The following is a 25,116-nucleotide window of genomic DNA, read 5'->3' as shown; positions in this document are numbered from 1 at the left end:
TTTGTGAGTAGTTCTCTCCCATTCTATGGGTTGTATTTTAACCGGTGTCCTTGAGGCACAAAAGTCTAATTTTGATAAAGCCCAATTCGTCCGTTTTTGTGTTTGCTCGCTTGTGTTTTTAGGTGTCATATCTGAGAAGGCCTAGCCTACCCCAACGTCACGAGGACACCTGCGTTTTTCTCTAAGGGCGATAAAACCTTGGTGCTTGTCTATGGGCCTGGGACCCCTTCGGGTCATTCTGTGTGTCGTGTGAGGTAGGGGTCCTGCTGCACCCACATGCATCCCCGCTGCACCCCTGCACCCCTGGCATCCCCTGCACCCCTGCATCCCCTGCACCCCCACATCCCCTGCACCCCTGCACCCCCTGCACCCAAAGAAGACACAGATGGCCAGCACCACGAAAGATGCTCAGCACCACTCATCATCAGAAAATACAAATCAAAACCACGGTTAGATAGCACCTCCCACCTGTCAGAATGGCGAAAGTCAGCAACTCAGGCAACAACAGGTGTAGACGAGGATGCGGAGAAAGGGGAACCCTCGTCCGCTGTTGGTGGGATCGCACACTGGTGCAGCTGCTCTGGAGAACAGTGTGGGGTCCTCACAAAGGTCAAAACAGAACTACCCTACGACCCGCTTCAGGGATGGACCTAAAGGAAGTGTGAGCGGGCTACGGAGGGTTCTCTGCGCCCCCGTGGTCTTGGCAGCATCATTCACGCAGCCGAGACACGGACGCAACCCCAGCGTCCACCGAGGGACGAGTGGGTAGGGGGATGTGGCGAGTGTGGACGATGGGGCGTGACTCAGCCGTGAGACAGACGAACTGCCAGCGCTTGCGACGACACGGACGGACCTGGGGTGCACGGAGAGAGACAAACAGCGTACGACGGTGCCCGTATGTGGGTCTACGGAGGTGGAGCTCGTCGGGATGGAGAGCAGAGCGGGCACTGCCCTGCTGAGGGCGGTGGGGGTGGGAAATGTTTCTTAACTGCTTCTGTAAGCATCATATATATATATATATATATATATATATATATATATATATATAAAATTTCCTTTTAAGAAATCCTTCTCTGGGTGCCTGGGAGGCTCAGTCAGTTGAGCATCTGACTCTTGATTTCGGCTCAGGTCATGATCTCGAGTTTCGTGGGTTTGAGCCCTGCATCGGGCTGCATGCTGACAGCACAGAGCCTGCTTGGGAATCTCTCCCCCCCCCCCGGCCCTCCCCTGCTCTCTCTGTCTCTCTCAAAATAAACACACTTAAAAAAATAAAAGAAATTTAACAAGCCTTTTTACATCCTTATGCAAAAGAGTGAAGCTGGACCCCTACCTCACACCATATCCAAACATTCACTCAACGTGGATCGAAGACCTAAACATAACAGTAAGACAATAAAACTCTTGGGAGAAAAATTAGAGAAAAGCTTCAGGACGTTGAATTTGGTGACTGTTTCTTGGATAGGACGCCAAGGGCACAGGCCTCCGTCAAAACGGAACCCCTTGTATGTCAAGGACACAATCGGTCAACGGAGGGAACAGGCGACCGACACATGCACCTGCTGGTGGCACATCTGACGAGGGGCGAGTGTCCAGAATGCACGGGGGAGGTGACCGCGCTCTGGAGATGCTGGCGGTCGCACGTTATGAATGCACTTCATGCTGCCGAACTGTATACCTAAAAATGGTTCAAAGATAAATTTTATCTTAAATATATTTCACCACAATTAAAAAGACATCACGGCTCCTTTAACAGGACGGAATGGTCCCGTGCTCTAGCCAAGGTCAGCCTCGGCCATCCCATGCGACCCCTTCCCGGTCCCCACCTCAGGCCTGTGCCCACACTGTCCTTCTGCACGGCCACCTTCCTTCCACCTGCCCCTGTCCCTAAGGCCCGGCTCAAGGTCCTGTCCTCCACCCACACAGTTGTACTCGGGACCCCAGGCAGGGAAACGCCCATTCTGGGGTCACCGGGCAGGCTGGTGCCCAGGGTAGGTCTGACGCCAGTGTTTCTCACCCACGCCCAGCCTCCCCAGCCCTCCCCGGGCACCTGCTCCCGGGCACGTAGCCGCGTCCTGGGTGGCGTTGCCCCGGGAGGGTCTCAACCGTGCCAGGTGCCCAGAGCCTCGTTCTGTGTTCACTGCGGCCACGGAGTCCACTGGAAGGAGGGTGTTATAAGGCCACGTTTCCGTGAACGCGGCCCCCTGGGGCTGCTCTCCAGCAAAGCTGCCCTTTGCAGCCCGGTGACAAGCAGAAGTGATTCAGGGTGTCCCCGTGCGAGGACAGCGGCGTGGTCTCTCGTACCAAACCGAGTGAGGCTTCAGGGCAAGGTCCCTGCCCGCTCACCCCAGCCCGCAGCTCGCTCTTTCAGGGTGGGGCGGGGAGAGCCGGACGCACAGTCAGGGACAGACTCCCCTGCAGAGAGAGCTGCTCGCCGCCGGGCTCCAGGGCTCCCAGGACCTCTCCTGAGGAAGAAGGCTTCACATAGCGCTTAGCTGGGGGTGTCTCTCCCCACGGCCCTTTCAGTCCGCCGAGCCCTGGGATCGCCTCGGAGGCCACACGGCCGTTGCTCAAGGAAGTGTGCCCCACGGGGCACAAAGGCTTCATGCTTCGTGAAGAGGGTGTCCCCGGGGTGAAAGAGACGACAATATACACGGAAGGGCCGTATGATGCCTTTTTGTAAAAATCAGAAAGGGCATGCGCCTACTCGTCCCTCCTATCTGGGTCTGGGAGGAGATTCTCCAAACTGCGCCTCTCGGAGGCGGGACTCGGGCTGATTTTTCCTTTAACGATTGCCTTTCTCTACACAGACACGTACTGAGGGTACGACGGTCGAGAGTTACTTTGGAGCCGTGTTCGCGTGTGTGCACACGTGTGTGCGGGTGTGCGCGTGTGCAATGTAGGCGTGGGTGTGCACGCACACACCTGTGTGCACATCGTGTGAGTTCGAGCGGTGTGGGCAGGTGTTGTGGGAACGTTGCTCCGTCTGGCTGCGTGTCAGTCTTTATAGGCCGGTCACTGTCTTCTCCAGCACACAGTCCTGGTCCCCAGGGCCATTCCCAGGGCCAGGAGGAGGGTTCTTCCCAGACTTGCGGTCCTGGGGTTGTTTCCGGAGGGGGGAGGGGGGCTGGCCGCCTCCAGCTGGTGGCCGGCGGGCGTCTGGGATGCTCAGAGCTCAGGACTGACCTCCGACGCCCGGAAGGCGGAAGGTCAGGTCCACCAATAACCTCAGGGGAAAACACTCACTTTCCCATCTGTCACCGCAGAGGAGCAGAGCTTGGCCGGGCTGGGAAGCAGCCGCCTCCATTGTACAGATGTGGAAACTGAGGCCCAGGGAGAGCATGAAACTGGCCCACATCACGGAGCTGGTGAGCGGCCGCGGGGCACGGACTCCTGGGCTCAGAGCTTTGCCACCACCCCAGGCTCCAGGTGGACGTGATTTGGGGGGACACTATTCAACCCGTTCCCTGTCCTCAGGCTCTCTCCAGGCTCCCGAGGCAGATTTCCAACCTCTTGGCAAATAGCACTTGCTGTTAATTTCTCGGCCCACCCCCCCATTCCCGGTGCCACTTCTGTCCCCCAGCCGCAGGCCCGCGGCCCTCATGAACGTGAAAGAAATGAGCCATTAGTAAGCAAAGTGTCAAAACAGACACGGGTGATGAGGGCGGGTCCTCCCCTCACCCCTCCCAAAGGAAAGGAAACCCAGCTCTCAGAATCCAGACCCCAGACCCAGAACAAAGGAGCCCTCGGGCGGAGACAGGGTCACACACACCGTGGAGGCCCTGAGCCGCCGGCTTCCCCGGAGGAAACCGCCAGCTTCCGCCTGGGCTCCTGCCTCCCACAGGGCCAGCCGCGCTCACACGGGCCAACCTTCCCAGGGACCCACCACTGCCGGGAAGCCGGTCTCCGGTCTCCTTCCCAGGCTCCAGGACAGGCTTCCCCCTGTCCCTCCCTCGGGGGGACTCGGGCGGCTGGTATGGAGGGGACCGGCGCCCCCTGCCCGCCTCCGTCTGTGTTTGGGGGGGGGCCCACAGCCAGGGGTCTACCTGACATTACACCCACAGCCCCGCCTCCCTCACTGCCCTCTATGGGGCAATGGAGGGGGGCTGAATGGCCCTCGACAGGTGGGAGCGGCAGGAAGACGACCCCCCCCCCCCCAGAAATGTCCACGTCCTAACCTTGGATCGTGTGAACGTGACCTCATACGGCAAAACAAGGAGTTTGGAGATGAGTTTACGTGAAGGATATGAAGAGGGGGGTTATCCCGGATTAGCTGGTGGGTCCGACCTGGGTTCGAAAGCGTCCTTCTCGGGGGTGGGGGGAGCAGAGTGTGAGCGCACACACGGGGTGGGGTGCACCCTGGAAGGTTCCAGAGACACAGCCACCGGCCCAGCAGTGCGGCAGCCCAGCCCCCGAACCGGAAAGGGCAGGAAGCCATTGTCCCCGGGCCCCCGGAGGGAGGAGCCCCAGCCGACTCCCCCATTTCAGAGTCTGGTCCCCAGACGGTGAGAGGGTAATTTCTGTCGTTTTAAGCCCCCCCCCCCACATGTGTTACAGTCGCCACAGGAAGCTAACACACTCTTACCCTTGAACAAATGAATATGAAGTTAAAAAAAATCCTGAAATACTGACTCGCAGTCCAGACCCCTACATCCACCTGCCGCGTTTCCCTCACCCCTGCCCCTTCCCCCAAAGGACCCACCCAGCCCGCGGAAGAGAGGGACGTGCCGGGACCAAGCCCACCAGCGCAGGAAGCCCGGGCGGCGGGAAGGGTCGGACGAGCGGAGACTCGGTCCCTCGGTGGTCCCCAAGACTGCCCGCTGGACTCTGGACTTTCAAAAATTCCAATGCCGGGTCTCCACCTCGGGCCAAATGACAAGAAAGTCAGGCCCCAGTGACTGCAGAGACCGTTCGTAGGGACCCAATCACTTTGGTTTTATTTGTGTATGTATTTTTACTGTTTACTCATTTTTGAGTCAGAGTGCGCAGCAGGGGACAGGGGGGGACAGAGGGGGGGACGGGGGGGACAGGGGGGGACAGAGGATCTCCGGCAGGACAGCAGAGAGCCCGAGGTGGGGCTCAAACTCACGTACCGCGAGATCACGACGTGAGCTGAAGTCAGATGCTTCACCAACTGAGCCCCCCTGGGCGCCCCTCACTTTGGTTTTAAGGGTGGCCACCTTAGGATGGGAACTTGGCCAACTGGGGATGTGCCTCCCCTTGCCCTCGCTTCTCAGGGGTAACGGTTGGCTCAGCTGCCGAGGAGACACCCCCAGCCCTGGACGCCCCTGCTGGCCGTGGGGTCTGGTGCTGAGGCGGGGTGTCCCATCCTGCCGGCCCTCGCTCACACCCTCCTCGAGGGGGCTGCCAGCCGGGTGCCCCCCGGAGGACTCTCAACACGTCCACGGCCTCCATGTCGGGGGGTCTGACAGGCCATTGCCCTCGGCCAGAGTCGCTCTGTTGCTGGAGCCGCGTCGGATAACGTTCTTCCTGCCACCCCGATCTGATTCCCTAAGGGAGTTCGGGGGCCCCACTGCAGAAGGGGCCCTTTGTAGTCAAAGTCCCCCCCCTTGGCCCAGAGCCTCCCCCACTCCCAGCGCCCCCACGAGAGGGTGCTTTTGTTAAATTGGTGAACCCGCGTGGGTACGCAGCCCCCAGTTCACGTCAAGGTCCCTCTCGGCGTGTGCCTTCCGCGGGCTCGGACACACGTGTGATGGCAGGCAGACCCGCCGTTATGGTCTCGCGCGGCGCGGCCCACTGCCCTCAACACCCCTGGGCTCCGACCTGTTCTGCCCTCCCCGGCCCCCAGCCCCCGGCCACCGCTGATCTTACCGTCCCCGCCGTCCTGCCTGTTCCGGAATGTCCCGTGGATGGTCGGCCACACGGCGTGCAGCCTTTTCAGACTGGCCGCTTGCCCTCAGTCGTGCGCGTCCACACTTCCTCCGGGTCTCTTGCCGGCTTGATGGCCTCCAGACTTTGCTCTGAGCCCTACGAGCCCAGCCCTCCCAGAATTAAAAACAAAACCCACCCGATGTCGAGGGCTGCCGAGCGGGGCCGGCACGGGGGAGGGGAGAAGGGGTGAGGGGTGCCGGGGAGGCTGCTACAGGCTCAGGACAGCCGGACAGCGGCGTCTGCTCCCAGAGCTGCCTTCAGTGACCTCGGGTGGGTCCCCGAGATTGGCCAGGCTGGGAGGGTCCCTTCCGCGGGAATCAGCCTCAAGGTGGCAAACCTCACGCAAGTCGAATCAGAATGGCGGTCGTCGGGGGCACCTTGTTTCTCCTGCCGGCGGCCTCGTGTGTTCGCCAAGGGGGCTCGGCTGGCTACGCGGAGGCCTCGGGGCTCCCGGCCCGCGGTAAGCAGCCGAGCCCTGAGCGTGCAGCTGCCTGCGTCCTGCACGCTCATGTGCAGCGGCCAGAGCCGCTCAGGGGGGAGGAGACGCCGTCTCTGCAGGGAAGACAGTACCCGACCTCCTATCACATCTGCCGACACAAAGGTGCTTCGGCACGAACCTGGACGTCTCCCGGGGCGCCTGCGTGAGGCTGGCCGGGGACTGTGTGTGCACGTCTGCTGTGGCATTTGCCCCTTTATTTAAAACGGTCCACCCTGTGTGAGTGTGTGTGTGTGTGTGTGTGGTTACATTGTATACACATGCGTATATATGCTGTACGTATCACATATAGTAAACACACACACACACACACACACACACACACACAGAGTTACCCCCGCTCGGGACACATGCAGGTGTCTTCTCCAAGTCTGTGTCTTGTCTTACCACCATGTGCGTGATGTCTTTTCATGCAGGATGACTTATCACTTCTTAAAAATGTTTATTTAGGGTCGCCTGGGGGGCTCAGTCGGTTGTTAAGCGTCCGACTCGGGCTCAGGTCACGCTCTCGTGGTCCGTGGGTTCAAGCCCCGCGTCGGGCTCTGTGCCGACAGCTCGGAGCCTGGAGCCCGCTTCAGATTCTGTGTCTCCCTCTCTCTCTGTCTCTCTCTCTCTCTCTTAGAAAATAAATAAAACCATTAATTTTTTTTTTAAGTTTACTTATTTTTGAAAGAGAGAGTAGAAATCGGGGAGGAGCAGAGAGCCCACTGTGGGGCTCAAACGCACGAACAATGAGATCACAACCTGAGCCGAAGTCACGAGCTGGACGCTTAACCGACTGAGCCCCCCGGGTGGCCCCCACTCATTTATTTTCCTTGGTTTGATGGTTTTCTGTGACCTTCAGGACCAGGTGACTAGAAGTGGGGGGGCACCACCCGGCCCCCCTTGGACCCACACGGAACCCGTTCAGGCTCCACGGAGGGGAGAAAGCCCTCGTGAGCTGGGGCGGGTCTCACTTGCTGAGGGTGTTTATCCCCGGGGGGGCTGGGAGGACACAGAATGCCTTCCTGCATCCGCCGAGTGGCTCCGGGGTCCTCTGTGGGTCTGTCCCACGGTGTTGGCGGACATTGGGGTGCAGCCAGATGAGCGGCTGAGTCCAGAGTGCTCTGGTTCCCCAAGAAGGTCCCTTCCCGCACCGGGAGGACCGTCCCCCAGGGCCAGGCAGAAGCGGGAGGCGACCCTGCCCAGGCAGGACCGTCTGGGCCGTGTCCTGGAAAGCAGATGTCCCTTTGGTCAGGGCCCCCCCAACCTTGCACTGGGCTCCAGGATCCAGGCCGAGGCAGGAGCAGGTGTCTGTCGTGCTGGACCGAGAATTCCGGGGGGCATCAGCCGTGACCGCACTCTGCAGGATCCTCCCTGCTGGCCCGCGGGCCTTGAGCCTGGGTAAGGACGGGCTCAGGGCCGGATGTGCACAGGGGCTGCCCCCATGGGGCAGGGTGGTGCAGAATGTGAGGAGAGGGGCCTGCTCTGGGCCTGTCACCCCCCACCCCCGCCCCCGCGCCCTGTCCTGCCCCAGGGGTGGGGCCTGTTCTGGAACCTGAGACAGCTTGGGCTCCCTCCCTTGCCCTTCTCTGAAAACCCCGCCCAGCCCTCCTCTAGCCTCACCACTTCCCCAAATTGATGGGTCTCCAGAGAGGTTCCCCCGCCCTGCAGACAGGCGCACCAGAGCCGTCACAGACACAGAGCCCACCCTGCGTGTTCCGGGGGGGACGCCCCTGTTTCCCGGAGACACCCCGGCCCCGTGTTCCCTCTTCCCCGGGACGCCATGCAAACCCGGCCCAAAGCCACAGAGGTTGTGAAATGCTTTCGGTTCTGGCTGGAGGTGAGGGCCGGCCTGGGGAGCACAGGCGAGGGTAGACGAGGGCCATGCTCGCAGCTGGAAACGGCTGCCCCGGGGCGACGGCAAGGCCCCGCACCGCCCCTTGTGTCCAGGGGCCAGGCCCACCCGAAAGATCCCCCTCTGCTCGGGGGACCCAGACCGTCTGGGTCCCGCAGCCGTGCGGAGGGTGGCTGAGAGCCCAGGGTCCCGACGCCCGGCCCTCCCCGTCTCTCCTTCCTTAACTGCAGGTGTGGGAGCCAGGCCCAGGCCTCACACGTGGACGAGTGGAGCCCGGAGAGCACGGACAGGTGGGCGCACAGGTGCACAGGCGAGGACGGCGCTGGGGAGGGCAGCCAGCGGCGAGGCTGAACGCGGCCCCTGCAAGGTGGGGTCAGGCTGCAGGGCCGCCTGGCCTTTGGCCTTGGTGTGTGTTATCCGAGCCTCGTAGCAAATGATCACGAACTTATCGGCTGAAAACGACACGCATTTGCTGCTTCACACTTTCTGGGGGTCGGGAGTTGGGCCCGGCTCTCTGCTCGGGGTCTCAGCCGGCTGCAGTCAAGGTGTCCGCGGGGGCTGTGATTTGAGCCGAGGATCGGGGACCCCTCCCAAACCACATGGTCGTTGGCAGAACTCAGTTCCTTGTGGTTGCAGGACTGAGGTCCCCGTGCTCGAGGGCGGCCGCAGGGGACCCCGGAGCTCCTTGCCATGTGGCCCCTCGACGGGAAGTTCACACCGTGGCTGTTTGCTTTCTCAGGGCCACAAGGGGAGCAGCTTAGATCTACTCCTTGCTGGGAAGGCTCGACCCTCTGTTAGAGGGATCGCCTGGTTAGGTCAGGCCCACCGGGATACTCTCTTGTTTGAGTAACGCCGTCCACTGATGAGACATAATTACATCCGCAAACCCACTTCACCTTTTCCATGGAACATAACCTACTTCTAGGAGTGAAACCCCATGGGTGCAGCTCACTCAGGGAAGGGGGTTCTCCAGGGCCGTTTTGGAATTCTGCCTTCCGTCTGGGGGAAAGCACACCCTGTCCTCTTTCACCTTGTCACGTCGGCCGTGGTGACCCCAATAAGCCCCCGTTTGTTACGGCACCCGTGTTTCGAAAGCCGCCGTCAACCCTCCTAACACCTTGGCACGGAACTTCTCTCGTCCTTCGCGTACAGGAAGCCGAGGCTCGCGGAGGGCAAGGCCCATCGGCACACGTGCCTTTGCCGGGCGTTCCGGGTCACACAGGCGCGGAGAGAAGCAAAGCCTGGGCTCGCACAGACCCCCCGCCCCGCGGCCGGCAGACAGGTTCCCCGAGCCGTGCAGCCGGTGGCCGACAGACCCCCTCCCAGGCCAGGTGCATGCGGCCCGGGAAGCTCGGGCTGACACCCCCCCCCCCCCAACGCAGCTGTGACCACGGGCCACGCAGACCTTCTTGTCCCCAGCAGAGTGTCAGGGCCGCCGAGACACCTCTCCTTGGCGAGGGAGGGCCCTCTGCAGCCGGGGGTCCAGGTCTCCCTGAGGGGGGCCCTCCCGTCGCCAGAGACCCGGCCTGGGAGAGCGCCCAGCCTCACACCAGGCACGCCCACCGCCCGCAGCTCCCGCCCGCTCCCTGTTCGCAGGTGATGGGGCTGCCGTCGCTCCACGGTGACGATGAGGATGACAGATGCTGTGTGTCCTTGGGACGGTCGCTATCCCTCTCTCAGCTTCAGTTTCCCGATCCAAAGCCAGGGCCCGCCTACGCTTGGGTCAACATTTGTCCCTCGTAAGAAGCCGGTGCCGAGAAAGAGGTGGTCTCCACGGAGGCAGAGACGGCCAAGCCGGGGTGGGGACGTCCGGGACCCTGAAGTTAGGAAGTGGGGCTGTGTGACCCTGGGGGGGTTGCCTTCCCTCTCTGTTAGGGGAGGTGGATGGGAGTCTCCAGGGACCCCTGGCAAGGAGTGGTTTTATCCCTGGCCCGGGGGCTCCTCCTGCAGGAGGGGCCATTTGTCCCCCCTCATCGTCCCCACGTGGCTCAGCCCTGAGCACGGCCTGCAGCAGCTGGTGATCCCGCACGCGGGTCCCCGAACGGGCCCGGTGGAGACGCCTCCTTCTACGGCTGGGGCAGCGGGGCTCCTGGGCTGCGTGCCCAGTTGGCGCACGGGTGCCAGGCACGTGCCCGTCTCACACGCGCTCTGCTCCAAGAGGGGCTCCGGGGTTACCGCCTGGGGCCCTGGTCTCTGAAGGGCCCCCCCGCTGCCCGCCCCCTCCTTGCTCTGGCCGAAAACGAGGGACTGGCCGCCCAGCTCTGTGCCTGGCACATGCTCTCTTCTTCCTCAGGACCTTGCGGTAGGTTTGGTTTTGGTGACAGATGAAGAAGAGACTGAGGGTCTGAGACGCTAAGAGACCCGACCAGTGACTCAGCCTTTGGTTCAGAGTTCGGGAGCCTGCGGTTGTTGGAGTGCATCCCGTGGTGCATCATCAGAAGGAAGCAGGCAACTCTTAGCCCGGGGTCGGCACCGAGCCCTCGGCTCCGTGAGTCCTCCCTCGACCCCCGTACGGGGGCCATCGGTCTCGTTTTACTTTCGACCAAAACTGGGGCTTCAATGAACTCACCCCAAATCCCCAGCCTCTGAGTGGGGGGGGCTGCGGGTGGAAGCCAGGAGTTGAACGACAGAACGTGCCCTCGGGGTCACCAGGCCTGTTGCCCCAGGGCAACGGGGAGGGGGGGTCCCAGCGGGCAGGGGTGGGGCGCTGGGAACCCCGGGCGGGAGGGGTGAGGGCCACAGCTGGAGGTCAGGGAAGGCGCGGGTTCTGAGGCAGGTGGTGGCCCCCGAGTGACCTGCCCAACAGTCCGACCCGACACGGGGAGGCCGCAGGCCCAGCGCGGGTCGTCAGGTCGTCCTGTTTTCAATTACAGCGCGGCCTCCTCCCATGTTCCCCTCCCAGCGACCGCGAGAAGCCAGTTTGGGGTCAAGGTTAGAAGCTTCCCTGGCTTCTGCGCCAGCTTCTGGAAGGCTCTCTGCTGCCCCCTGGTGGGAGAGGCCGGGGCGGGGCCTGCAGGCCGCCTCTGAGCCGGGCAAGGCGGGGGGGCTCCCCCAGACCCCAGGGGCAGAGGCAGGAAGGATAGTGGAGGGCCCCTGGCGGCCTCAGTTTCCCCTTCTGCTAAAGGAGGGTCGTGGAGGAGGGGAACGAGAAGTGACGTGGGCGGTGTCTGTGGGGAGACGAAAAGGTATCCGAACCAGGCACAGGCGGGTGGCTGAACCACATCTACCTGCCCAAAACGCCACTGAGTCGGTCACTTTAAATGGTTCGTTTGATCTTACGTGAATGTCACCTTGTTACCAAAATAAATTAAAGAAAAAGAGATCAGAACAGTGCCGTGCGGGTGAGAACCACTTGGGACGCCCACGGCCTCTCTGAGCCTCAGTTTCCCTGGCTGTAAGTGGAGGGTTCCTGGCATGTGGGGGCCCAGATGAGCCCCTAGACGCACTCACAGCAGCACATTCCGCACAGGGCTGGAGGCCCCCCACCCCGGCCTGGCTGGCTGGCGGGGGCAGGTGGGGGTGAGGGAGCGTGTGGGCCGCGTTCCCCTCGCTCGCCTTCGGGATGCAGGAAGGGGCAGAGGTGCAACGACGTGCTAACACCTTCTTCCAGGACACACCCCTGGGTCCTGATGCTGACACATCCCCCCGAGGTAGGCGGGGAAGGTGGTACCGTGGTTACCGCTCTGCCCCACCTACCTGCTGTGTGATGGCGGGCAGGGCACCTACCCTCTCTGTGCCTCGGCCGGAAATGGAGACAATAACAGACCCAACGGTGCGGGCCCGGTGAGGTCGGCGTGAGGGTTAAAGGCAGAGCACAGAGCCTGACACACAGTGAGGGCACGGGGAAGGGGGAAGATGCCCAAGGGATCCCACCACCGCCTTCCGCTCTGACAGGCCAGGAAATGGGTGCGAGGGGCGTGATTTGCCTGAGGCCACACCGCGCGGGGCCAGCAGGGGGACCTGGCCCGGGTCGGTCTGACTCAGTCCTTCCAGCTCACAGCAGCAGGGCGGGCCCCTGGGGACAGGGCTTGGTCCCTGGATGCTCCCCAGGCGGTAGGCCAGGGGAGGGGGCCATGCGGGCTTTGGCAGGCTGCCGCAAAATCGTTTATTGCTATCAGACCCCTACCATCCTGCCTCTGTTTCCCAGAAAATGAGCCTCCCAGAGACACTAGGAGAAGCGAGGACAGGGGACCTCAGGGCGAGGGGCCGGGGGCCAGCCGGGGCGGACAGGGGTCCTCAGGGCGAGGGGCCGGGGGCCAGCCGGGCGGACAGGCGTCCTCAGGGCGAGGGGCCGGGGACCAGCCGGGCGGACAGGCGTCCTCAGGGCGAGGGGCCGGGGGCCAGCCGGGCGGACAGGCGTCCTCAGGGCGAGGGGCCGGGGGCCAGCCGGGCGGACAGGCGTCCTCAGGGCGAGGGGCCGGGGGCCAGCCGGGCGGACAGGCGTCCTCAGGGCGAGGGGCCGGGGGCCAGCCGGGCGGACAGGCGTCCTCAGGGCGAGGGGCCGGGGGCCAGCCGGGCGGACAGGGGACCTCAGGGTGAGGGGCCGGGGGCCAGCCAGGGCGCCCGCCCCCAGCGCTGCCCCGGGGCCAGGTTGACTCTGCGGATGTTGAGCTCGGTGGCGAAGGTCCTGGCCTTCTGGTAGAAGAAGAGGGACTTCTCGCGGTCCAGGAGGAAGTTGTGGTAGATGGTGGCCAGGCGCGTGTAGATCTTCATCTGGGCCTTCTTGTTGCCGAGGTCCACGGCCGCTGCCAAGGCCAGCTGGTAGTACCCCGCCGCGTCAAAGGGGTCCTGAAGGAGGCCCGACGTTAACACGCCCCCTGGCTGCAGGCAGGGGCTGGCCGGCCTGTGTCCCCAGAGCTGCTCCGTGCCCGGCCCCCCATCACCTCCACCCAGTCCCCCCCGACGGACCACTCTAACTGGGACAAGCCCCAGTTCAGCAGCCCTGGCTCCTCCCTGCCCCCACACAGAGAGAGGATAAAAGCAGGTATGCAGAGCAGTTCAACAAACACTCCCGAGCCCCTACCAGGCACTGGACCCCGTGCAGGGCAGGAGCCACGGCTGACTCTGGGGCCACGTCGACCACAGGGGTGACCGGCAGCCGGTGGCAGCCCCGGGTGGCACCTGAGTCAGCCTGAGGTGGACTTGGAGGGCTGCCTGGAGGAGGGGACAGCTTCACTAAGGAGCTGGCCAAAGTGGGTGGTTGGGAGTTGTGTATCAGTGTGCCTGTGTGTGCGTGTGGACGTGTGGACGTGCACACCTGTGCCTGGAGCAGCCAGTGGGCGGCAAACAGGATTCACGCCCAGATCTGTCCCGTTCCAGCCTTGTTTTTTCGTCCCTGAGGCCCCGCGTACAGATGACCTCGATTCAGGGAGACCATTGGCAAAGATGCCCATGGCCCCCCAACCTCTAGAGCGGCACTTGCCCAGGCCTGTCCCCTACAGGGGGCTCGGAGGAATCTCTCGCCCTCCTGGGCACGTGGCTGACGGTGTGAAGTCGGCCCGTGGCCCCTGATGGAATTTCCAAGCCGTCGTCACGGTGAGGACAGACGTGGTGTCGACAGAGTGGCCGTGGTGCGGCTGGGAAGCTGCCTGGTCCCAGCCTCTCGGGCTCAGGGACCTGGGCTTCTCAGCTGCAGCCCTGCCCCGTGACACCGTGGAGAGATAAGGTCCCCGTCCCCACAGCCTGGGCGTCAGATCAGCTACCTCTGGGCCTGCAGCTGCCCCCGGCCCAGCCTCCTGACCCCCATCTTAGACACCTTTTTTGCCTCCCAGCCTGTTTCCCCCTCTTGTACAGAGCTGCTTAGGAATCAGTCACACGGGACCTGGGGCAGGTCCCCCCGCCTCGGATGGGCCAGGGGTCAGGGGCATGTATTGCAGACGACAGAGGGCTCTGGGTGTAAGAGCTCAGGTGAGGCTGGCCACAGTCCTGCCCCACCGCCAGGCTCCGTGGCCCCGACACAGGGGAGGGCCCGGCCCAGAGCCCAGCCTAGGACATAGACATGTATGCAGGTCGCAGGGCCAGAGGCTCGTGGGTTCTAGGATCCCGGGCACTGGAGCCCCACGGAGCTCTGCTAATCCTACCCTGGTCAACTGACCGTGCCTGGCCCTCAGCCTCTGCCCTGCCTCCAGGGGGCTCCACTCTTCTAGAACAGTAAAGCGTTCGCAGGCAGAACCAACCACACAGAGCCTGGGTCACGCGGAGCCTGGGTCACACAGACTGGAAGGTAGTGAGGCTACGTGGCAGTACCCCCCCACCCCCCCCCCCCCGCCCCGGCCGACAGGCTCCCCAAGAACCACCCAGCGGACACTGGAGGCTGCAGTGACCACTTGTGACCACCAGGTGTCATCGGTGCACAGCCAAGGCTGCCCCGGGGAAGGGGGTTGGGGGCTACCAACTGGGTGGGGGTCTTCTGGCGCCACCCCAGCTCCGAGGGGCCATTCAGTGGGGAGGGGGAGGGAGAAGTCAGCCCCTGGGCTCGGGCACCCGCCCTTCAGCCGACACGGAGCAGGGACACCGCGCAGGGACGACGCTAGGCCCCGGGTGGGGTGATGGGGGCCCCTGCCTGTGCAGGCGAGTGATGGAGAGACATCTCCGGGTTCTGGTCTGTGAGGTCCCAGCTCCAGCGCCTCCAGCCCCCACAGGGCAGGAACTGCCCGGAGTGGTGTCCCTGCTACAAACCCCCGGGGGACATGGGGACTCGGGATTCCAGGAAGGAGTCGCTCTGCCCACAGCGGTAGGCTTCCTGGAGGAGGTGCCGGGATCTGGGTAGCACCCTACAACCTGGGTCTCTGGTGGGTCTCTAGTGACTCGTCCCCCTGCCCCCGGAACGTCCTGTCCCCCTCCTACTGCCTCGGCGGCTAACTCCTGCTTGACCGTCACGACTCGGCTTTGCCGTTACCGTGCCCGGGAGGCTCCCCCGACTACACGGCCGTGTCTGCTCTGACCCAGCGGCTGCCAGGGTCCGTTCACACGTCAGCCGCCCCCACGGGCTGGGGGAGCTCCGACGGCGTCTGCTGACCTTGCCTGTGCCGCAGAGCCAGGCCCGGAGACGCCGGGGCCCTGGGGCCCGTGTGCGGTCCCCCTCCATGTGGGGGCAAGGGCTCCCGACGCGCCCGAGCCCCGCCTCCCCGCCGCCCGCGCCCACCTTCAGGTCGTAGAAGATGATGTCCCCGAGCACCAGGTACACTTTCACGTAGTACAGCGTCTCCTCGGCGAACTGCAGGGGCGAGCTGCAGAGCGACAGGGCCTTGAGGTAGAAATGCTCTGCCAGCTCGCCGTGGCCCAGCCGGTGGTGCAGGGCGGCCAGCCGGTGGTAGGCCACTCTCTCGTTCAGCCGGTCCCCTAGGGTCGCAGGGGAGGGGGCACGCGTGAGGCTACGGCTGCGGGTGGCGGCGGGCACAGGCCAGCTCCGGCCCCCAAGCCGGCCGCTTCCTGTCCCGAGACTCACTCTTCCCATCTGCACAATGGGCCTGATATTGCAGGCTCGCTGTCCGCCTCAGGAAGGTGGACCTGCCCATGGGGCCTGCTCTGTACCTGCCCGTGGCGCCTGGAAGGGGTGACGGGGAGCCCCAAAGTCAGGCAGTCGCAAACCCCGGGGCTCGGTCCACCCACACACACGACGACGCTCACCCTTCCTGGTGTATGAGCTGCTGCCCCCCCCCCACGCCCTCCTGATGTCTCCAGATCGTCCCCCTTCCAGGCGAGCACTGTGGGGTCTGCACACCCAGTCCCGTCTCCGAGGGGAAGACAGGTGGCTGGGAACAGCACAGTTAGGTGCCCGGCAGTGAGGGGATCTCGCCAGCCAGGTGACAGCGGGGCTGGCTGAGTGTGGCGAGGAACAAGGGTAAGGGACGGCACGCAGACAGGCGCGTGCCAGGGCTGGTGACAAGCCGGGGTGTCCAGACCGCGGGGCATGGTGGCCGGCCTTGGGGGTCAGCTGGCCAAGAAAGCCCAGCCACCCCGTGAGTGTGACGTGTCCCCCGGGGCATCCCAGCCCGCCTGCACGGAGGAGGCGGCTTGCAGACGGAAGCAGCCCCGCATGCGGGCCGGGTTCCATGGCCTCGGGCCTTCTGCGCCCACCCTCCAGGTCTCCCCCGCCGGGGCCGGGGTGCAGGGCTTACCCAGGGTGATGCTGAGCGCCAGGGCCATGTGGGCGAACTCCAGGCCCTCCCGGGGCGCGTCCAGCTCGGCCAGCAGTGCCACCAGCTTGTTGCACAGACGCAGCTCGGCCTCCTGGTTCCCTGTGGTGGAGGCCAAGGGCAGCGCCCGATCCTGCCACACGGGCGGGTGGGTCAGGCCTCACCCGCGGCGGCCGGCCCGGGACCAGCACCCCCTCAGAGCCCCGACCGCACGCTGGGAGCGTCCTCCCCATCATCCCGCTGTATCTGTGTTCGGCTCAGAGAGGTCCTGGCAGCCCCAGGGCACTGAGCCACCAGCAAGCTGGGATGTGGCCTGCAGCCCATCTGTCTCAGCGGCCTGGGACCAGCCCGTCCCCGGACGGTGAGAGCCTGACCAGGAGGGCCCAACCCCGTGCTCTAAAAACGCACGTTTCTCTGTTCCCCAGGGCTGAGCCGCAGGCCGTGAGCTGGGCGGGCAGGCACACGCAGACCTGGGCCCCGGGGCTGTGTGTCCCGTGATACACCCCTGTGCCTCTCTGAGCCTCAGTTTCCTCATCTGCGAAGTGGAACAGGACTGGCCTCCCTGAGGTGTGAGGTGCTGTAAGCCTAAAGCTGCCTCCGTCCCTCAAACGGCCTCTCCTTTCTCTGTCCCTCCCAGGTGAGGGTGGGGGACAAGATCATCCCAGGCGAAACCACCAAGCAAGTAAGCGGGTGCGTGGGGCAGTCCTCCCTCCTGGCGGGAGGCCTCCGCCGCCATCCCCCCCAAACTCCCATGGAAGGCGCCCCCACCCCTGAGGCCCACCCTCACCGCCCGGCTCACCCGGTAGAAGGACACGGCTTTCTCCCGCTCCCAGGTCCCGTTGAAGAAGATGTCCCCAGCCGCCTCAAACAGCTCCAGCCCCAGGTTGGGGTCCCCCGTGTACAGGGCTGCGTTCTGGGCCACCTGCGGGCGTGCAGAAGCTCTCGTGAGACCCACAGGGCTCCCCCAGACCCTCGAGGCAACCCCGAGGACCCACAACACGTGTTCCGGGTGACTCTTTCCTTTCCTTCCAGAGGGACTGGCCTTGTTCAGTCCCTGTTGCAGCTGGGGACATCATTTCCCCCTATGTCCCATGGGGAGGCCCGTCCAGCTAGGGCGCCGGGGGTCCGCAAGTGCGGGCTGCTGAGGAGTTTGGGAGCCAGCTCAGAGGTGGCCTCCGGGTCCCAGCGGTCACACCCAGACCCCGGCATTCTCTCCGCTGGGGTCCCCTCCACTGTGTCCCTCCGTGGCCCTTAGCAACACCTGCCTGTCTCTCCGAGCAGACGACTAAGACTGCTGCTTCTCTGCTGCATCTGGGGCCCAGCACGGTGCCTGGCCCATAATAGGTGCTCAACAAACACCAGCTGAGTGGACAAGAGTGGCCTAGCCCTGCCGGCAATCCAGAACCTTCCACAGTCCCATGAACCTTCAGCCTCTGCCCCTGTGAATCCCTTACTGCCGGGAAGCCCTCTTTCCAGTTGGGCACTGGCCCCACGCACCCTGCACCCCAAACCGACCGGAGCTCACCCTCCCGGCCCCTCTGTGCACAACCGCACCCCTGCCCGCAGCCCCGAGGCGCCTGCCCCCCGTCAGCGGTGAGCCCCGGGACCCTCGGCCCATGGCCCAGGGAAGCACACAGCGAGCGCTCAAAAGTGAAAACACTCATTGGCCTCACGAGCCTCTCAATCTATTCCAAGTCATGTCAAGCTTGGAACGCAACTGGAAACGGAGCTTCTGTGATAAGTGGGTTTTTTAAGGAGGCACGCCATTTGCCACTGAAGAAAATTCTTCTGTGTGCCAACGCGGTGGACGCGTCATTTGCACATTTATTGAGCGCTTGCTGTGTACCAACACGGTGGTGGCCGTGGTGAGGGGCACACGCCTCCGGCCCCTCGGGGGTATCAGATTGTTGTGGAAGATGCCGGGCAGTGGGGGTCCAGGGCTGGGAATCCAGGGCTGGGGGTTCAGGGGTGGGGGTCCAGGAGTGGGGGTCCATGGCTGGGGGCCCAGGGCTGGGGGTTCAGTGGTGGCGGCCCAGGGCTGGGGGTCCAGGGGTGGCAGTCCAGGGCTGGGAATACAGGGATGGGGGTCTAGGGCTGGGGGGTCCAGGGGTGGCGGTCCAGGGCTGGGGGTTCAGGGCTGGGGGTCCAGGGCCAGTAATCCAGGGCTGTGGGTTCAGGGGTAGGGGTCCAGGGCCAGTAATCCAGGGCTGGGGGTTCAGGGGTGGGGGTCCAGGAGTTGGGTCCAGGGCTGGGGGTTCAGGGGTAGGGGTCCAGGAGTGGGGGTCCATGGCTGGGGGCCCAGGGCTGGGGGTCCAGGGGTGGCAGTCCAGGGCTGGGAATACAGGGATGGGGGTCTAGGGCTGGGGGGTCCAGGGGTGGCGGTCCAGGGCTGGGGGTCCAGGGCTGGGGGTCCAGGGCTGTGGGTTCAGGGGTAGGGGTCCAGGGCCAGTAATCCAGGGCTGGGGGTTCAGGGGTGGGGGTCCAGGAGTTGGGTCCAGGGCTGGGGGTTCAGGGGTGGGGGTCCAGGAGTGGGGGTCCATGGCTGGGGGCCCAGGGCTGGGGGTTCAGTTGTGGGGGCCCAGGGCTGGGGGTCCAGGGGTGGCAGTCCAGGGCTGGGAATACAGGGATGGGGGTCTAGGGCTGGGGGGTCCAGGGGTGGCGGTCCAGGGCTGGGGGTTCAGGGCTGGGGGTCCAGGGCTGGGGGTCCAGGGCTGGGGGTTCAGGGGTAGGGGTCCAGGGCCAGTAATCCAGGGCTGGGGGTTCAGGGGTGGGGGTCCAGGAGTTGGGTCCAGGGCTGGGGGTTCAGGGGTAGGGGTCCAGGGCTGGGAATCCAGGGCTGGGGGTTCAGGGGTGGGGGTCCAGGAGTGGGGGTCCATGGCTGGGGGCCCAGGGCTGGGGGTTCAGTGGTGGGGGCCCATGGTTGGGGGTCCAGGGGTGGCAGTCCAGGGCTGGGAATACAGGGATGGGGGTCTAGGGCTGGGGGGTCCAGGCCTGGGGGGGGGAGGCCGGGCTGGGGTTACAGGGTGGTGTTCCTGCGTTGGGATTACAGGAATGGGGGTCCAGGGCTGAGGGCTCCAGGGCTGGGGTCCCAGGGCTGGGGGTCCAGGGTTGGGGTCCAGGACTAGGGGTCCGGGGCTGGGGTCCGGGGCTGGGGGCCCAGGGCTGGGGGTCCAGGGTCGGGGTCCAGGACTAGGGGTCCGGGGCTGGGGGCCCGGGGCTGGGGGCCCAGGGCTGGCCGCAGGGGTGGGGATGAAGGACAGGGCGCCCCAGCACCTGGAGGTACACGTCTACCAGCTCGTTCTGCTGGAGGATGTAATAGATCTTCCCCGCCTGCAGCCACGCGTGCGCCTCCTTCTCCTTCTTCTGCAGGTCGATGAAAATGCCCAGACTGCGCTTGGTGTAGTCCAGCGCGGACCTGTAGGCCCTGGGATTAGAGCGGGGGTCAGAGCGCGTGCTCCCGGGCCGGCTGTCCCCGGGGGAGCAGACCGGGCTCTTCCTGGTTCCCGTCTGTCGGCTTCGGTTTCCCGGCGAAAGTAAGGGAGGCTCTTTGGATGGAAACGGGGACGGGGAGCGGGCCATTCTGTCCTTGCCCCACTCCCCGGACACAGGTGCGACCTCTCTGGGTGCAGCGGGGAACGTGTGTGTGGGCAGAAATTGAGAGACAACCTAGGCCAGTGGTTCTCAAACCCCAGTGTGGCCGCGGGACCCTATTCCCAGGGTTTCTGCCGCAGCAGGACTGGGGTGGGGCCCGAGAATGTGCTTTTGCAGCGAGCTCCCGGGCGATATTCTCTCCCACTTGGAGAAGCAGCGATCAAGGTCACTGCCCATCGGTCGTGCTGTGAAACTGAGGCCCAGGTGGGAGGGGCAGAGGCCCCCCAAGTCCTGTGGAAACTTGGCTCCTTCCCTGCCTCTCAGTGAGTCCCCAGCCGGGAGGGGTGTTACCCGTGACGTTCCCGGGACCATCCATCTGATCGGGATGGTCAGTGTGGGCGTCACAGGGGACAGAGGACCCTGAAACCCTGCCCCGAAGAAGCAGGTGGGACAGCCAGGTATGTCCCTGCGGATGAGAACCCTTCAGGTACACGGGGCCACTGTCCTCACATCTGAGGGGACAGCTGGGAACAGACTGCCTGGCCCAGAGCTGGGCTGCCTGGTGGACACTCAGGGCAGGCAGCGGTCAGCTTACAAAAGCCACTGTGTCACGAAGAATGGCCCAGAAACGCACGGTCTGCCTCCACTGTGGTGTGTACGTGGAGACGAGGGGCACCCTTCAGGGGAACCCTGTGCCACGAGCGCTGGTGGGGACACCCCCAGGCCGGCCAGCTCGGAGCTAATCTGACACTAAGGAATGAAGTGGTCCCTGAGGAGGGGCCACCCCAGGACCAGGGCCGGGGTCCTCCCCGCCCCGCCCGCAGAACCGGCCCTCACCGCTCGGTGCCCAGGGACAGGTAGAGCCGGCTGATGGTCTCCAGGAGCTGCCCCTCCAGCACCTTGTCCGCCACCCTGCGGGCCAGCGACAGCTGGAACTCATGGTAGACGACGCACTGGGCCTCGCTGGGCATGACCGTGCTGTAGAAGTGACAAAGCCGCTGGACGGCACACAGCTGGCCTGGGCGGGGAGAACGAGAGGAAGGCATCGCCGTCACGCACGGCGGTGACATCTGCAGGGTTTGAAGGCCCCTGCCGTGTGCCTGCCTCCCCCATGACTCTAGTGGGGTCAGTGCAGCGGGGAAACTGAGTCCACACCGGCTACGCGATCCGCCCCGGGCCGCACAGCCAAGAGCACGCCGTGATGAGCCCGCTGGGGCACGTCGCAGACACGGTGCTGACCGCGTCTACACGTCCCGGGCCCGGGGGTCCTGGCCAGCCTCTCCCACCGCACCGGGCTGCCCGCTTCTGCTTCACAAAACCCCTCCTGGGGTGACGGACAGGGGCTGGCTTCACCCCACGCCGACGAGGCAGGGAGCACCGGGCTGCCCATGCCGCAGGCGGGCACACTGAGTCCGGGGCACACAGCACGCAGTGGCGCTGCGATTCAAACCCAGCTCCCGGCGTTCCGGAGCCAGCGCTCCCTCGCGAAGCCAGGCTCCGGCAGAGAACGGCCGGACGCGCTCCCCGCCAAGCGGACCACCGACAAGGGCACAGAAGATCAGAACAACACGGTGACCGGGGAGACCGCACATATCGCGTTCTCAGTCGCCAAATCACCGGGCGACGCTCAGTAAATGTGAGAGCCTGACGTCTTACAGAGCATGATCTCCGGCGACGGCGGGATGAAACCAGGAATCGGTAACGGGCGGGAGTTTGGGAAATCCACGCATACGTGGACGTGACAAACGCACTGCCAGACGGCCGGGGGTCGCGGGAGAAATCGCGACGGGAACCGGAAGGTACTCTGAGATGAGTGGAAGTAAACGCACAGCAGACCCTGACCCTGCGGGATGCGGGACGCGGGACAGCCGTGTTTAGAGGGACTTTCTAGCCGTAAATGCCTACCTTAGAAAAGAAGAAAATTTTCAGACGCCAAGTTTAAGCTTCTGCCTTAAGGAACGAGAAAGACAGGAGGTAACTACATCCAAAGCGAGCAAAAGGAAGGAAAAATAAAGATTCAAGAGTAAAGATAAAATAGTGACGTTGAGAATCGAAAAAACAAGAGAGAAACGAATGAAACTGAATGACGGATTTTTGAGAAGATTCACAAAATGGACTCATCTGCAGCCAGACTGAGAAGAAAAGGCATAAATGATCGGGATTAGCCGTGAAGGACAGGATGCTAGCACCGGCCTTACAGAAGGGTTTATGCCAACAAAGGGCAACCCAGATACAACGGATGAACCCGGGGAGACCCAAGCTGCCAAAGCCAACTCAAAAAGGAGCAGAGTGGCCCTCAGGCTCCTCGAGGTTCAGCATGGGGCAGAGGGGACAACAGGCCTGTGAGCACAGACAGGACCCGCCCGAGGCCACCGGGCACATCTGGGGACCTAGCTCTTGCTTCTTTCTGGAGATCCACAGGGTCCCCTTCCAGGCTCCGTGAGCGTCCGAGTGTTCTACAACCCTCAACGGCTCCCCAGGGCTCCCGGGAAAAATGCCAAACCGCAGTCTGGGGTCCCTGATCCCTGCCCAGCGCCCCCAGCCTAGGTGCTCGCCACCCGCCACCCGAGGCACCCACCCCAAACTCTGCATCTCCCTGCATGGCCCAGCTTTCCCCAGGGCCTTTGCACGGGCTTCACCGTCTGCCTGCCCTCCATCCTATCTATGCTTGGCTAAACCCTCCTCCACACGGAGGTCCCACTAGTCGGGACCGGGAGCCCCCGTCGTCACGATGATACCCCCTTTTGCGGCTCCCGTGACCCGGGCATCTGTTTCCCACACTTGGCGACCGGCCCCTGTGAGGACCGCACGGGTGCCGTTTGTGGCTGGAGCCTGCACAGAGCCTGGCGGGCGTGCTCCCACGAGAGCCGCCCCGCAGCCGGCCTCGGAGGCACCCGCAAGTAGCTGCGGGTTCCCGCCATTCGACACGCTCGACGGCGGGAGAGTCGAGAGCCCCGGGCGCGCCCTGGACGGACATGGGGAGAAGACGCGTTTTCCTTCCGCGAAGCCAGCGTGCCCGCCACTCACCTTCCAGGTGGTCCATCTCCGCGGCGACCAGAAAGGCCCACTCGTAGTAGCACTTGGCCTGCCGGGCGCGGGCCCTGCGGGCGCACAGGCGGCCCAGCCGCAGGAGCACGCAGGTGAAGTCCTGGCCGCCCTCCCCGCCGGGCAGCCGCGAGAAGAGCTTCACGGCCTCCCGGCAGTAGTGCTGGGCCAGGCCGCCGGCGCCGGCCCGCAGGCACAGGGCCCCCAGGTTGGCCAGCGCCACCGCCTGGTTCCTCCGCCGGCCCCGGCCCCGCGCCACCCGCAGGGCGCGGTAGTAGCCCTCGGCCGCCTGCCGGGTCCTGCCCGTCCTCGTCAGCGCCACGGCCGTCATGTTGGCCATCACGCCCTCCCGCTCCGCGCCGGCCACCGCCCCGTCCCGCACGCACTCGAGGACGCCCAGGGCCGCCGGGCTCCGGCCGCCGAGCACGTGCAGCCAGGCGAGCGCCAGCAGGTAGTCCAGCGCCAGGCGGCTCCCGGCCCCGGCGGCTGCCTCCGCGGCCTGCGCCATCAGGGCGACGGCCCTGCCGTGCTGGCCGTGGCCGCTGTGCAGCCGGGCCAGGCTGGCGCACAGGGGCCCGCGCAGCGCCCGGCCCGCGCCCGGGCCCAGGGAGGCCAGCGCCCGCCGGAGGTGGGGCGCGGCCTGGGAGGGCGGGCGGGGCAGGCGGGGGGCGTTGCGCAGGACCAGGTCCACGCTCCGGAGCGAGCCGCGCAGCGAGGCCCGGGCCCGCAGCGAGGCCGCCCTGACGCAGCCCAGCGCCAGGCGCGGCAGGCACCGCCGGCTGTAGGTGTCGGCCAGGAGCAGGTAGCAGTCGGCGGGCCAGGCGGCCTCCGGGGAGCCCCAGGCCTCGTGCAGGAGCAGCAGCCTCTCCAGGAAGGGCAGGGCCTCCTCCGGCTGCCGCAGGCGGGCGTGGTGCCTGGCCAGCAGGAAGCAGGCCCGGGCCTCGGCCTGCGGGCTCCGGCCGGCCACGGCCCGCCGCAGGGCGTGCGCCAGCAGCTCCGACCCGGCCTCGGTGCCGCAGCCGTGGCCGGGCGTCCCCAGCAGCAGGGCCGCGGCCTTGGGCGTCACCTGCGCGCACCTGTCTCTGTTCCTCTGCTTCAGGTGGATGGTGGCCAGGCTGCAGTACACGGCCGCCACCAGGAAGAGGTCGCCGAAGCGGCCCCCCAGGGCGCCCAGCGCCTCCTCGAAGTACACCCGGGCCTGGGACAGCTTGAGCCGGCGCACGCACAGCCGCCCCAGGAGGAAGCAGACTCTGGCGAGGGCCATGGGGAGGCCGGCCTTCTTGGCCGCACCCCGCGCCCGCGCCAGGAGCCCGGCCAGCTCCTCCTCGTCGGTGAGGCCACCGCACACGGCGCTCAGCCCCAGCAGGGAGAGGTCGTACAGGCCGCGGAAGCAGGCCTTGTAGCCGGGCGCGTCCAGGAACAGCAGCAGCGAGCCCAGGGCCTCCGGGTCGGTCCGGTCGGCCCCCGCGTCCAAGCAGAAGGAGGGCTCCTCAGGGTCCGGTGGGCTCGCGCCGCCGGAGGCCGCGCAGAGACCCCAGGACTCTGGCTCCTCGGGGCAGTCCTGGCGGGATTTGAATTCTTCCAGAATGTTCTTCACCTTCTGTAGGGTCTCGCGTGGCTCTGGGTCCAGGTGAGGTGATTCTGCAAATCGCCAAAACCCCCGGGTGGATGAGAGGCCGATCTGGGCCTAGGCCGGGGTAAGGGACAGACATCCCTCCGAGCCTCGGCACCCCTGTCAGCTGCTGCCCGAGCCTCCCCTACCTGAAGCCCAAGATTTACGCACAATGCCGAGCCCAGCGCCTCGCACCCGGTGGGGACTCGGTCGTGGTTATGAGAATAGGGATCGATCTGGCCGAGCTTTTTGCCGAGTGACCCTTTCCGATGCTTCCTGTTTGAGAGCACCGCTCAGCGACCAGGGTCCTTTCCCCTCCAGGAAAAGCCACTTAACGGATGGACACGTCCACATTCCTGGCTGCCCCCGCCTCTGTGGGATTTCCTTAGCACTTGGGGGTCTCCCGTCGGGTGCAGGACTCCCGTGAAATCATCATGGGCCAACCAGAGCTATGGGGCAGCACGTGCTCAGAAGCCACCCCCAGAACTGATGAAACCCGCTTCGATGG

At 64.8% G+C, this 25,116-nt stretch overlaps 1 protein-coding gene across 1 annotated transcript in view; it reads right to left on the bottom strand.

The window, feature by feature from the left end:
• Nucleotides 1-11,473: 11,473 nt before the first annotated feature.
• The window catches only part of SH3TC1 (SH3 domain and tetratricopeptide repeats 1), a 47,993-nt gene continuing 34,350 nt past the window's right edge, over nt 11,474-25,116 (bottom strand). The window contains exons 12-18 of the mRNA XM_045474684.1: nt 22,979-24,637; nt 20,789-20,969; nt 19,634-19,784; nt 17,160-17,282; nt 16,343-16,493; nt 15,367-15,563; nt 11,474-13,010 (exon numbers count right to left, since the gene is read on the bottom strand). Of these exons, the coding sequence (XP_045330640.1) occupies nt 12,753-13,010; nt 15,367-15,563; nt 16,343-16,493; nt 17,160-17,282; nt 19,634-19,784; nt 20,789-20,969; nt 22,979-24,637 (2,720 nt within the window). The 3' untranslated portion in view covers nt 11,474-12,752. The remainder of the gene's footprint in view (nt 13,011-15,366; nt 15,564-16,342; nt 16,494-17,159; nt 17,283-19,633; nt 19,785-20,788; nt 20,970-22,978; nt 24,638-25,116) is intronic.

Source organism: Leopardus geoffroyi, chromosome B1 (genome assembly GCF_018350155.1).
Source record: "Leopardus geoffroyi isolate Oge1 chromosome B1, O.geoffroyi_Oge1_pat1.0, whole genome shotgun sequence".
In the NCBI taxonomy this organism is placed as follows: domain Eukaryota; kingdom Metazoa; phylum Chordata; class Mammalia; order Carnivora; family Felidae; genus Leopardus; species Leopardus geoffroyi.
This window is presented reverse-complemented; position numbering and strand designations above follow the sequence as displayed.